The sequence below is a fragment of the Mytilus trossulus genome, chromosome 9 (genome assembly GCF_036588685.1).
Source record: "Mytilus trossulus isolate FHL-02 chromosome 9, PNRI_Mtr1.1.1.hap1, whole genome shotgun sequence".
Taxonomy (NCBI): domain Eukaryota; kingdom Metazoa; phylum Mollusca; class Bivalvia; order Mytilida; family Mytilidae; genus Mytilus; species Mytilus trossulus.
Genome location: NC_086381.1, coordinates 13,243,482 through 13,257,997, shown reverse-complemented (window position 1 = coordinate 13,257,997; position 14,516 = coordinate 13,243,482). Strand labels below are relative to the sequence as shown.

Sequence of the window (14,516 nt, the reverse complement as noted above, 5' to 3'; positions counted from 1 at the left end):
CCGCTACATCGGCCTTGACATTACGAAACGTCAAATAGAAAGTGCTGCACATTATGAATGAACATGGAAACCAGTGGTTTTATACGATTTCCAAAGAATAATCGTATAAACCTTAGTGTCGTTTTATCGGATTCAATGATAAGGACATCGTTTATATTAGTTGTGTTCTTGACGGGCATAGCAGTTGCTTATTTCTCGACTTATTTACCGGCAGTCTGGCTGTCTGTTTTTGCTTCTCCAGGAAAACCCGAACTTGGAAGCACACTTTCAGCACATGACACCTCAGTTATAGTACGAGTCAGTCAAAGACTGGTTCCAACAAATCCAGGTAATGACACCGAGCAGATCTAGAACAGTCATAAATTTATGAGTTTTATATGTAAAATAAATTTTATGTTATGTATCCATTTTTACTGAGTCATAAAACTCATATTAAAACAAGGAAGAAGATATGATTGAGGTGAAATGTATCTATTGACATCAATCATAAGTTGATTTTAATGAATGATTTACAATAATTGACATGAGGGCAACGAACAATCCGGAACAATCAGTTCTTACTGTGTCTAGATAATCAACTCAGTGGTCTTTTGTTAGCATGTTTGCCTCAAGTGCTAGAGGTTGAGTTTGATTCATTGTGCACCAGGTCAAACCAAAGGCCAATCTCCGGCGTAGAGATCATATCCATTCCCTGATTTTTTGGGGAGCTTTCATTGGGGAAATCCCCAGCAAATAGTGACAGTTGGCATGTATGGAACTTCTGTTCAATACTTTGTAACACTACACTCAATATGACCTCGGAGATTGACCAAAGGCTTAAAAATTGATATTTGCTGCTTCTCCGCTAAGCATCCAGCAGTTAGGAGAAAGAGCAAAGACATGTTAGCTCTCATTCAGACGAATATTGTGTCCCTGTGAGGTGACATGTCTTCCTGTGAACTGTAAACTTCTGAACTACTTAGGACATTAAAAATCTGGTTCTGCATGTTGGTCAAGTACAAAGCAGGGTTAATATTATTAAAGCATTTAAGGGGGCTTGCGGGTCTAAATGATTTTTTTTATTAAATATAGGATTTCGCTATATTTTTCTATAAATGAACTTTATCTTATACTTAATGGAAAACTGAAATAAAAAAATGGGGTCACCGTTCATTTACGCTCACAATCTGCCTTCAAAAGAAGCATACATTTTGGTCAATGTCCTTTTTTTCTGTTGATCTAATAGGAGAAATAACGGTAATATCAAAATAAAAAGAGAACTAAATTACAGAAATCGCTTAAATTTAACAATAATTTAGTTTGTGTACAGCTTATTCGAAAACAACAATAAAAAATATAGGTCACCGATGATTTAAAAAAGATATTTCAATTTTAATGCCAAAAAATGGCATTTTTGCACCAAAGGGAGATAATTTGGAGCTTTGTCAATGATATCTACATTTTAAAAGTCACCTGGGGTCAACACGAATTAATTGTTTGGAATGATTTTTGTACCATATGATAAAGTAACAACTACTTAAGGTAATTAATAAAATTTGTAATGAAAAATAAATGTTTAATTTTTTTTCTAAAAATCTTATACCCGCGAGCCTCCTTAATAGCATGTTCATCTGAATCTTGTCCTGAATATGCACATTGATTTGCCTCTGAACGCTGAGTTCTGAGTCTATTGATGTGTCAACACTTAAACCTGTTTGCAAAGGTTGCAGAAATTTGGCGTCTAAATGCTAAAATGTTTATGGCATTTCAAAGGCATTGTTGGCTTGCAAAACTGACAGTTTACATTTGTTTGTAAAATTCAAACAGAAGCTTTAAATTCCCAAAGCTTGAAATATGAAACTTCTAGATAAATTATAGAAATCTTATTATTTCATATTTGTTTTTTGTTATATAAAGTTGTAGTGATCATGGTGATTGTTTGTATATAAAGCTACCAAAATAAATGAAGATAACAATTGAATTGTTGACATAGTAAACATGGTAAATTCTGTTGGTTATTGCACTGTTTAATCTGTGTACCAGTACATGTGTACACACAAATGTAAATGTATCATTATGATCTATTAGAAATATAGTATATATAAATATTGACCTTTAAGGATTTTGTAATTGCAGGAGTCAGTAAAGAGGCAGTAACTGCTATGAATCTGGCTTTGGATATGGAAGCTCAAGGCAAAAGAGAAAAAGCATTGAAACTGTATCTTCATGCCATTAATCTGGATCCTTCACACGTAGAGATTCTCACCGCCTATGGAGAATTCTTAGAAAAAATTGAGCATGATATTACTTTAGCGGACAGCATGTACAAAAGAGCCTTGCATATATGCCCAGAGCATTCAAAAGCTTTAGTAGCCAAGCAGAGAATTCAACCATTGGTTGAGGAAATTGATCTGAAAAATTTTAACAGAATTGATAAGAAATTGAAACATTTTATGAAAGTTCCTCATAATCATCCTGGTCTGCGGAGAGCTAAAAAAGAATCTTATTTTCAAAATATTTATCATTCCAATGCTATCGAAGGGAACACATTAACTTTAATGCAAACTCGCTCAATTATAGAAACCAGAATAGCTGTTGGAGGTAAAAGTTTATTAGAGCAGAATGAAGTGCTAGGATTAGATGCTGCTTTAAGTTTTGTAAATAGTACTTTGTTAGGCAAAATTGGTAATATCTCTTTACTAGATATTCTAGAAATCCATAAAAGAGTACTAGGCTATGTAGATTTAACAGAAGCAGGTCGATTAAGACAGACACAAGTTTTTGTTGGTGATTTTACACCTCCTGCAGCGCAGGATATACCAACTTTAATGGATGGATTTATAGAGTGGATGAATTCAGAAGAAGCTTTACAGCTTCACCCAATCGAATATGCTGCCTTGGCTCATTATAAACTTGTATATATCCATCCGTTTTATGATGGAAATGGAAGAACATCCCGGTTACTTATGAATCTTATACTCATGCAAGCAGGTTATCCTCCCGTTATAGTGAGGGTAGAAGACAGACAGACATATTACGATACTTTACAGTTAGTAAATATGGGCGATGTTCATCCATTTATAAGATTTATAGCAGAATGTACAGAAAGAACGTTAGACTATTTTCTGGTGGCTACCTCTGATGTACATACTGGTTTAACAATACAAAAAATCAACACGACTAAAAATGTGATAGTAGGGGGGATTGGGGAAGAATGACCAAAGCTAGATATATATTTACATTGTACTAATATTTATTAAATTGTTTTGTTGACCAATACATTGTCTTTTTACTGTAAAATCACAGAAAGCAGATTTTGTCAATAACATATAACAAATGTATAAAGCCTAGTGTAAAATTGGCCCTTAAATGTATATTGAAATTTTCTCATTCACAGAATTTGAAGAAAATTGTACTTTTGGTACTGTAAAAATAAGAAAATGTAATAGGATTGCAATGAGACAACTGTACAACAGAGACCTAATTACATTGATGTATGTTATTAAGGTCACTGTCAGGCCTTTGACAATGAGAAAAACCCATATCTTACATTGTAAAGTAAAGCTTTAATGATAAAATTAAAAATTTTAAAAAAATCAAACCGAAATCTAATAGCCTGGTTTAAATAAAAACTACTTTAAAAAAAACCAAAATGATATACAATAACCTACAACAACCACAGACTTGGACAGGCACATACAGAATGTAGCAGTGTTAAACATGTGAGAGAGTGATCATGTGATTAGGTCAAGTTAATGGTATGTCAGTGATATTTGGTATGGAGTTGTATTAAATGTAACATCAGCACATCTCAATTCCATGGAGATTATTTTACTCAGCCACCTTCAGCTGTGATTTATTAACTTTGAAAAAAAATCATTGTAAAAGTTTGTGACAAGATCCATTTAAAATGAACCACTATGGGTAGTAAATTATATTTGGTATGCAGTTATATTAGAATTTGCACATCTGATTTAATTTGAGATTATGACCCTGTCCCTTCAGTTTCATTGACTTTGAAATTTCGGCATAATCATTTGTAGTTCATAGACTTTGAATGTTTTGCATAGTATTCGTTGTTTGGTATTGGCATTTCATAAAAAATAAGAAAAGAAGGTATGAGTGTGGCTGCCAATGAGAAAACTCTCCATCCAAGTCACCATTTATAAAAGTAAACCATTATAGGTCATAGTACAATCTTCAACACGGAGCCTTGGCTCACACCAAACAGCAAGCTATAAAGGCCTCAAAAATTTCTAATGCTAAATCATTATCTGTATTAGAAACGGGAAACGCTAATGAACCGCATCAACAAACGACTACTACTGAAAATTAGTCGAAATAAATCAACAGCAAAACACTATGACCGAAAAGTATCGAAGTACAAACAACAATATACAAATACCACAAAAACAACAAAGTACAAACAGCAATACACAAAAACAACAAAGTACAAACAACAATATACAAATACCACAAAAACAACAAAGTTCAAACAACAATATACAAATACCACAAAAACAACAAAGTACAAACCGCAATACACAAAGACAACAAAGTACAAACAGCAAAACACAAATACCACTAAAACAACAAAGTACAAACAGCAGTACACAAAAACAACAAAGTACAAACAACAGTACACAAAAACAACAAAGTACAAACAACAATACACAAATACTACAAAAACAACAAATTACAAACAACAAAGTACAAACAGCAATACACAAATGCTACAAAAACAACAAAGTACAAACAGCAAAACACAAATACCACAAAAACAAAGTACAAACAGCAAAACAAAAAAACCACTAAAACAACAAAGTACAAACAGCAGTACACAAAAACAACAAAGTACAAACAACAGTACACAAATAACACAAAAACAACAAAGTACAAACAACAGTACACACATACCACAAAAACAACAAAGTACAAACAATAGTACACAAATACCACAAAAACCACAAAGTACAAACAGCAAAACAAAAATACCACAAAAACAACAAAGTACAAACAGCAAAACACAAATACCACAAAAACAACAAAGTACAAACAGCAAAACACAAATACCACAAAAACAACAAAGTACAAACAGCAAAACAAAAATACCACAAACTCAATAAAGTACAAACAACAGTACACAAATACCACAAAACAAATTAAAATTGAGCAACACGAACTCACTAAAACTGAAGTCAATGATGATACTGATGAAAGGTAAAGGGGTTTCGCTTGCGACCTCTGTCTAGGCCTTGACAAATATGGACAATGTGGTAATTTGCATTTGTTGATGGTCATAACAGGTCTTGAAAAGGAGGACAGAGTGTGTCTTAAACAAAATAATTCATTGATTGCTTAACGTCCAGTGACAATCATTTCATGCACAACAGAAGTATTGCTTATATCAACCAATTCATGGTCAAGTTACAGTAAATGGGATATGGCACAAATATTGAAAACAAATTGCGTATATCTTTAGCTCGTTGAACTTAGATTGAAAGCCGAAGAAATTTTTAATATATCTTTTATTTACCTAAATTTTACTGATTGAAATACCTTTTAAAAAGTGGAATATTTGTATAGAAAACACATACAATCGACAAACATACGTTCTTAAATTTGTCTTAAATTCATCAAATCTCAGATTTCAAGTGCATAGATTTATCTTTAAAAAACTATATCCTGTTGGTACACACATTTCCGTTTAAGTGATGTTAAATAAGAATGGGATTACCGACTTTGTTTTTACGGTATACATCAAAGGAGACAAAGTAGTATTCTAGGTAAAAAAAAACGTACATCACTAAACGTTGACTAAAGAGCATACGATACAGTTTTGATCCCGTATTTACAGTTTGATAAAACAATTCCATATAGGCTATTTTTTGCTTGATTAAATGTAATATGTAATAAAAAGTAAACCTGTATGTGCTACTTTTTGAGTTAAATGAGGTCGAAATTTTGTATATTTGCTCAAAATTCGGATTTGTGGCCGTATTTTTGCTTTCGAAAGAAAGCCATAACTTTTTTGTTTTAAATGATAAACATCGGTTGTTTTTTGTTAAATAATTTGTAATTTCTGTATTTTACAAGAATCCTTAAAATTTATGCATTTTTTAGTCAGAAATAACTCACATTTATCAAATGGTCATGAATTGAGAGAAAAACAACTTAATTTTTTGCTGTGTATTTATCAAAATTAGAAAAAATGCACTATTTACAGTTTTATGAAATTTGGTCCACATTATCTCCCTGCAAAATGAAACAAAATGTCTTTTAAAAAATAGACCCCTATATCTGTATCGTATGCCCTTAAGTGTTGTTAGTCTTTGCGAATACACCAAAAACGAAGTCGGTAACCCTATAATTATTTATTATCATAAAAATGGAATGAACTCTTTTGAAAGAATTCTATTACTAATATTTCAGACAAAAAAGATGAATGCATTAACTTTTTGATTTTCAATTATAGTTCTTAGATCCGATCTTATAAAACCAAAATTTTACCAAAATCTATGACATAATAAATAGTCCATTTACTGATTCTTGACCTTAAACTGACGAAAAAATTACCAAATTGTCCACGAAGAACCCTTGTTTTTATAAAATAGAAATAAACGACGTCGCATATTGCCAAGATGTAAAGGACAATTTCATTCAAATTATTAAATCTAATATATAAAGAGGAGGTACTTTTTGTAAAGGTATATTGTATTAATATTTCCTTGTTCGGTAATATATACAATGTCACGTATTGAAGCGTAAAAAACAAACCCATGTATAAGGAATAACAGATACGGTAGTTATATTTAGAAGACTTTTTGTCAGTCTTAATATTCGTATATATTTCCTCAGAGAAGATAAAATGAGAGACAGAGCTGCTATCTGTAAGTAAAGAATTTGTGCATTTTTCAAATAATATTCTCTCACTCTCTCATATACCGATCGTCTCTTTCTCTCTCTTTTATAATATAAAATTAAATTAGCGACAAAGTAAATGTAATTAGTAACGTCAGTCTTGCATATAACCCTTGTAGAAAGTTAGACTTAGAGTTATCATGCAACGTATTAGACGTAACCGTTACGTGTTTTTCAAGTTTGATTTTCTGAAGAAAAAAAATCTCAATTTCATTTAGCGATGGTGGATGGCAGTAATGTCTGATATAAAACTTGATTAAACATTATATATACTGAATGGTTTTACACGATGTCTATTCACTTTGTTTAATCCGTATTTGATGATACGAATACCGAGATATGCTGTTCTTTAACAATGTCATAATATACAGATCTCGTGCAGATAAAATTAAAAGTTCCACCAGCTTTTCATCATACAATCATGTAAACGAGTGGTGTTTTTTTTTATTTGTTGATTGCAACAGCTGGCTTCAAAACAATAATGAGTAAGAGTTCAGAGAAATCGCCGGAGACGATGCCACTCTAAACTCCGAAATATGCAACTAAACAAAACTTTTAAAAATCCTACAAGACTTACAAAGCATAGAGGTTCCTGATTTTGGGACAGGCCCAAAAAAATAGACGAGGTTAAACATGCATTTGTGATATCTAAACCCTTCCCCATCGCGCATACCTCTAGCCTATATAGAATAAACAAATACACGGCAATACGCACTAGTAAACGCAGCTTAAAACAAGTCCGATGTCAGAATAGGTAATAAAAGAAACAAGTAAGCAAAATGACAAGGATACATAAATTGACAAAGAACTACTACACGTAGAAGTTTCTGACATGCCAGCTCCAGACTTCAATTAAACAAAATGAAGAATTATGTCTTTATCATATGAAAACCAAGCACTAAACCTTCCGTTGGGGGTTTAGTGTCATACCATCATAAAATATATAGGATTCATGAACACAACCTGTATCATGCCAACAACTGGTTTTGGAATAAATGTCCTTATTTTCGATTATAGTTTGAAAGTAACACGTAATTACAAGACATGATTTTTTGTTCATCTTCTCCACCCTCTGTTTCTTGTAAATCAACATTTCTTAAGGATATTTATTTACAGGGTGGGATATATAGAATTGAAACTCTTCCTTATTTGTATGTTTATAGAATTTGTGTGTGATTCGCGTTATGTCTTTTTAAAATACGATAGAGAAATGAATGAAATGTTGACAGAAAGACAATTCAATACTTATACCATATTCAGAATTGAAAAAAAAGAAGAAAAGGCTTTAAGATGCTTGCTAATAATAATTATCAATTAAAAATAATAATTAATAATCATACCACATCTTCTTTTTTATATAGTCTTGGTTTGATTAACCATCAAAATACAAAAAAGATTTAACTACAATGTGAGTAGAAATGTTATATATCTATGATTTTTGTTTGCGGAGAATCCAGTGACAAATATTTCATGCATATACAGACCGAGGATACAATAGGTAGTTTTTGAAAAATGTGGCATAGTACAGGGAGGTTAGCAGGAATTCAGGCTAAGTTATATGGTTGATAAGGGATATAGTTGCATTAAATAGAGACTTTTGATATAAGTAAAAAAAAAGAAGATTTGGCTTGATGATCATATTCATAAACTATATGTAAAATTACCTTTTTGGTTCAAAATTTCATCACGATGGCACCCCCAGTTTTTGGTTGGGTTCGTGATACTTGGTCTTTAGTTTTCTATGTTGTGTTTTTTGTACTATTATTTGTCTGTTTGTCTTTTTATTTTTAGCAATGGCGTTGTCAGTTTTTTTTTCAATTTATGGGTTTGACTCTTCCTCTGGTATATTTCGCCCCTCTTTCATCATGATGGATATTTATCTATGACAATACAATAGTTTATAATATTATTTGAAATTAAATTGATGCCCTGGATTCGAGATGTTTTCTTTTTCAATTCAGTAAAACGTATGATATCGATATTACTGTACAGGACATAGTTTCTTGAAACATTCTCTTAGGTACGCATTAGACCAATGGACTGAATATAGATTTGTGCGCGACAAATAGATGTAAAACAATACAGCCAATATTGCCTTTGAGGACGCATCTAGCTTTTAACAGTTACTGTTTAGTCTTAAATTTATATACTGGGTACTTACAATAATTGTTTTCCGCATTTATCATTTTTTTTGCACTACAGAACTACTCTGGTCAGACGGTGCCCATTGGGATTGACAACCCCACTATAGCAGTGGTACGGACCGACCTTGTGGTATTAGGGAGAATAACGTATGCTTCACATGAACATTTAAAGGTTTGTTGAATTACTAGTATTATTGTTTTTCGCCCTCTTAGGTATTAATTTGAAATAAATTTTACCATAATTCCGTTTTTTTGTGTGTACATTTTTACTCTCAATCCAGAGATCCCAAAACACCCAAAAACTCAAAAGTTTGAAAATAGTTTAAATACATGTTATAAGTAGGTCTTCATGTGTTTTTAAATTGTTTTATCGTGAAAATGGGTTGCTTTCTTTAAGACGTGAGTACATCTCACTGTATTCGTCTCCAACAGTGTTAGTAAAATGGTTAATTTTTGCCTGTCTTAGTAAAACAGCAATTCTCAATGACCCTTCCTCATATTGTCCTGTTACGAAGCTGGCTGGCATGCTTGGAACAAAATCTACAATGTATGTTATACTACAATGAATATGGATTTTGTCTATAAATTGAAAATATCTTGTTATTTACTGCATCAAATAGTTTTTTGTCTGCATAGTTATATTATATACAGGGTTTGTTCTGGGAATTTCTAAAGATCCGGTCTTAAGAACGATTCATGGAGTACAGCAACCAATATTACAGGCATGATTTTAATTCAGCATATATATAATATATATATATATATATATCAACTTTAAGCTTACCTTCGTTACTGTTATACAATTGTGTTTTTTTTTTACTTTTAATGAGATTTTTTTTTGTACGGATTTTTATGTTGTTTTTTCCTTTATGCATCCTTTATTATTCCACTAATAGAGATTAAAAAGAGGAGGCTTACTTTAATTGAAACTACAGTTTAACCCTCTTTATCTGTATTTAGAATGGGATCTTGTCAAATGTTGCTGTAAACCATATCTTTGTAACCATTAGCCACATGTGTATTTTATTATTGGTGTCATTTATTACATGGTTGCTGTTATATATCATCCTGAAATATTTGCCACTTGACGTTAAGCAACCAACAATCAATAAATCATTAACGTTCATATATCATGTGTTTTATTTTATAATTATTCCCTATACACCTAATATGTACATCAGATAATATAATAATAAGGGTAAAAACCTTTGACATTCCCGACTTTAAATTAGTCTGCTCAATACTTTTCTTTTGTAACGGACATTAAAAAAACACGCATATACCATAATAGCACACTGTATTGATGACACAGATTATTTTGTGAATATAAAACGTATTGTAAAGAAACTGTCATTTAAATATGCGAAGTTGATAATTGCACCCAAGTTGACAGTTTTTTTTATTCTAAAATCATTTTAATCTATTTGAGGAAGTATTGAACACAAAATGGAAATCCCTTGTAATAATGTAACTTGTGATTTTCCAAGTAACATATTAGACGGAGAAGTTCAATTTTATAAATAGTGTTGCAAGTTAAGGAAATTGTCACGTAAAATGTTCGTGTCCCGGAATTTTTTACAAGTATTACCAATCAAACCACGTGAAAATTTGCATCCAAATACAAAATTAGCACTTATCAGACACGTTTACACTGTACATATGAAAAAGGGTGGAGGATATTCTCCCTTTTCCTTCATCATATTCTTACTAACACTAGAGTATAATTATATCCCTATGAAAAAAGTAAAAGACACAGTTTTTATCACACATTTTCACAAAAATTTTGTTGATGTCTTAGCTTTAGTTTATTATACAATGTATGCCCTTAGATCTACCTGGTTCTCTCACAAAAGACGTTTCGTCGATTTTAAATGATAACGTTTGATCATTAACTCTTTTTTCATTTAAGGTCATGTTTTGAAAATAATATTAAGTTTTGTGTTTCAACTTGTTTTTTCACTTTCCAGTTGAAGATCCATAATATTTCATAATTAGGGGCCCACTGACAGCCTAAGAGGGAGCCCACTCGAGTCATGTTTCAGTGATTCTCTATACAAGCAACCAATTTTTTTTTCAAAAAGCGGGAGGGCGGACCACCGTTAATCCGCCTCTGTTTTCTCATTTGATCACCTTTATCGCACCATTTTATTGCATTGACACAATGTTAATGTCCCCTGAATCATACTGATCATATGCTAAGTATATTATGGCTTATTTCTTAACAGATGATTAATTTACAAACAAATAAAAACCGCCCGAAACCGCCTTTTTATTCCTCTGCAAGTGAAGCAAATTAATACTGGGGAAATTGAAAATACCTCTTTTTTGCTACTGTCATACAAGTGTGAGGTTTAGCTAACTATAAAACCAGGTTTAATCCACCATTTTCAACATGAGAAAATTCCAACATCTATTCATGAATATGACAGTCATTATTAATTCGTTTGATGCGTGTATTCTGTTTGTTTTGCCATTTGCATATGGATTTTCCGTTTAGATTATTCTTCGGAGTTCGGTATTTTTGTGATTTACTTTTTTCAATGTATAAGTGATTTTAAAGTGTTTTCGTGTCCATTATTTCGAGACACACATCTCATTCTTACACAGCTGGATAATGTATAGAATCAAAGATAAACTGAAAATTATTTGCTTATGTCGTTAAATCTTAAGAAATCAGATGTGTCAAAATTTATTCTATTTTTATGATGATGCAGCGCATGCTGAACAGAGAGATACTTCACGTTACACTAAAATACAAGTTATAGAATGTTCCAATATATATCAAATATGTACATGTTATCATAAGTATGTTCTTTTCCATTTCATCTGTAGAACAATGATGTTTGGTCAACAGAACTGTCTAAGCCAAGCTGTTTTGGTGTTGTTTTTTACGTTTTCGGACATTGCAGCTGCACCTGTGTGTAAGTACTCTTGCACGAACGTTACTTTTAATAGGAAGACTAGCTAATACTAGTAGTAAGCGATAACAATTGAAATAATACATAGAATCACGGTACATATGAATATCGGAAAATGTCGTCTCGAATATGCAAACCACTGAACATATAAGCAAGTACGAATTAATACGGAATATTGATGGAATCTTCGTTTAAGATAAATCAGTGGAACTATTTTCCACTTATCATAAATAGTTGTGTTATAATATTGATTGCAAAACCAATTTTTGTTAGTAAAGCTGAAATTTCAAATAATTACTGAAACCATCACAATGCTATATTGTAAGACTGTCTCCCATCTATGGATAAGCTGTAGAAAATGTTAGATGAATGCAAACTCATCGTTTTCTATTCAATTAATGGTTCCGATCTGTAATTTTGAGGTAGCGTGATGTTGTCCGGGTTTTACTTGGATTTCACAGATATAAGGATTATTATTCACATATTCGTCAAACATCTTATTCTTCATACTTTCAATCACCATGGGTAATAATATTTGGCGAAATGTTGCGTATCGTATGTTAAACGCTATCATGATTAATTTTGTCATCCCCATGCATATGACGCTTGATTTTTTGTATTATTGAAATTAATCAACATTATCTTATCACAGTTATATTGTCTTTCATTCATAGTTCTTTGTTACATTATGGAAGTTCTGTAGTTCTCCATAAATATTTGGTTCGGAATTCTTAGATGAATTCTGAAACCGAACATTAGGCAGCTTCCAGGTGACAAAGACGAAAACAACACACTTTTGGAGTCTAAATCGTAGTCGACGTCTGACGAACATTTTGGTTCAAGCGTTTTTCGATATGTGTTCATTGTAAAACAAATTCATCCGTTGTAATTGTTTCATAATTCTACATGTGTTTATTGTTTATCAGTGTTTCGAATTTTGTGAAAAAACACAGCATTTCCCTTAGTAAAAACAAGTGCAATAATTGGTTTGAACAAAATTACTTATTTTCCATTAAATGCAATAGAACATTTCAAATTATTATTGCTAAAGACGTCTCCATTTGGTAAATGTCTTAACAGTGTTGAACTTACAAAAACAATATCTGAAAAATTCAATTCTTTTAAAGACTTAGCGTGTATATAGTTTCAGACTTTTACCAAAAATTAAATGAAAAATAACTTAAACTCTTTTCATGACTTAGCGTGTATAGGTTCAGACTTTTTATGTGATCTTATGTGATTTTAGGGTCAAATTAGCCGTTTAAGACTAAAATTCATCTACTAGTGCGTATATCAGTATGACAGTTGTTGTCCGTTCGTTTGATGTGTTTTATCATTTGATTATGCCATTTGATTAGGCAGCAACCATTTGATTTTCTGGGGGGGGGGCTATGGTTTTTTTTGGAAAAAAAAGTTTGTTTCCAGTTTTTGGAGAAAAAAATAATTTGTTTTTGATTCTGAGAAAAAAAAAATTGTTTGTTTCAACCTCAGCTGCCACTATATGTAATGCTAAAATTGAAAGAAAAAAATAGTTTTTGACTTGTTGCGAAAAAAATAGATTGTTTTTCGCGGCAGGCGAAAAAAAAAATTTGTCCAGAAAAAAAACCCATAGCCCCCCCCCCCCAGAAAATCAAATGGTTGCTGCCTTAGGGACTTTCCGTTTTGAATTTTCCTCGGAGTTAAGTATTTTTGTGATTTTACGAGCATGTTTATGATACAGTAACAGTTCCAAAGTCAATTGATTGCGTGAAAGTTGGAACACGTCTTTTATATATTTTTTTCTGTTTGCAAGTTTGTGAGCAAAACGTAAAATCACAAAAATACTGAACTTAGAGGAAAATATTTCGGAAAGTCCATAATCACATTGCAAAATCAAATAACAAAACGCATAAAAAACGAATGGACAAGAACCGTCATATTCCTGACTTGGTACATGCATTTTCAAATGTAGAAAATGGTGGATTAAACCTGGTTTTATAGCGCTAGTGGATGGAGTCTAAATCGTAGTCGACGTCTGACGAACATTTTGGTTCAGGCGTTTTTCGAATGTGTTCATTGTAAAACAAATTCAGCCGTTGTAATTGTTTCATAATTCTACATGTGTTTATTGTTTATCAGTGTTTCGAATTTTGTGAAAAAACACAGCATTTCCCTTAGTAAAAACAAGTGCAATAATTGGTTTGAACAAAATTACTTATTTTCCATTAAATGCAATAGAACATTTCAAATTATTATTGTTAAAGACGTCTCCATTTGGTAAATGTACATAATGAATTGTCTTTTATTCAGCATCTTTGATATTTTAATGTATTGAACTTTGAAAATTTCATAATAAACTTGCCTATAGAACCGATCTTTAATTTTGTTATACTTTATATTCTTTAAAATTGCCTCCCTACAACAGTATCAATGGAGGAGTTAGTGGATGGTTTCCGTCGACAACAGATGGTTATGTCAAGCACTATGATAAACGCCAGTCAAAGTTTAGGACTTCCTGACAGGTTGGCTGAGGCAGAGGTGGAGGAAGCGGAGGAGAGAAGTAGTCAAGGTATGT

At 31.9% G+C, this 14,516-nt stretch overlaps 1 protein-coding gene and 1 long non-coding RNA gene across 3 annotated transcripts; both read left to right on the top strand.

Moving 5' to 3' along the window:
• Nucleotides 1-18: 18 nt before the first annotated feature.
• On the top strand, nt 19-3,258 carry LOC134685155 (protein adenylyltransferase FICD-like). The gene is made up of 2 exons (XM_063544630.1): nt 19-328; nt 2,116-3,258. The coding sequence occupies exons 1-2, from the start codon at nt 58-60 to the stop codon at nt 3,195-3,197; spliced, it is 1,353 nt and encodes a 450-aa protein (XP_063400700.1). The 5' UTR covers nt 19-57; the 3' UTR covers nt 3,198-3,258.
• Nucleotides 3,259-6,756: 3,498 nt separating this feature from the next.
• LOC134685153 (uncharacterized) lies at nt 6,757-14,504 on the top strand. 2 transcript variants are annotated; one of them, XR_010101260.1, is made up of 5 exons: nt 6,757-6,869; nt 8,262-8,308; nt 9,103-9,216; nt 11,877-11,965; nt 14,367-14,504. It is a non-coding gene; the product is annotated as an uncharacterized LOC134685153 (long non-coding RNA). The 2 variants fall into 2 exon arrangements; XR_010101261.1 differs by lacking the exon at nt 8,262-8,308 and having other exon boundaries at nt 6,777-6,869.
• Nucleotides 14,505-14,516: the final 12 nt, after the last annotated feature.

What these genes read in the sequence shown, in the direction of transcription:
- LOC134685155 (XM_063544630.1), top strand. Translation starts at nt 58, where the DNA reads ATGAACATGGAAACCAGTGGTTTTATACGATTTCCAAAGAATAATCGT. An exon ending in ACTGGTTCCAACAAATCCAG is followed by an intron (nt 329 to 2,115) that starts GTAATGACACCG and finishes TTGTAATTGCAG; the next exon opens with GAGTCAGTAAAGAGGCAGTA.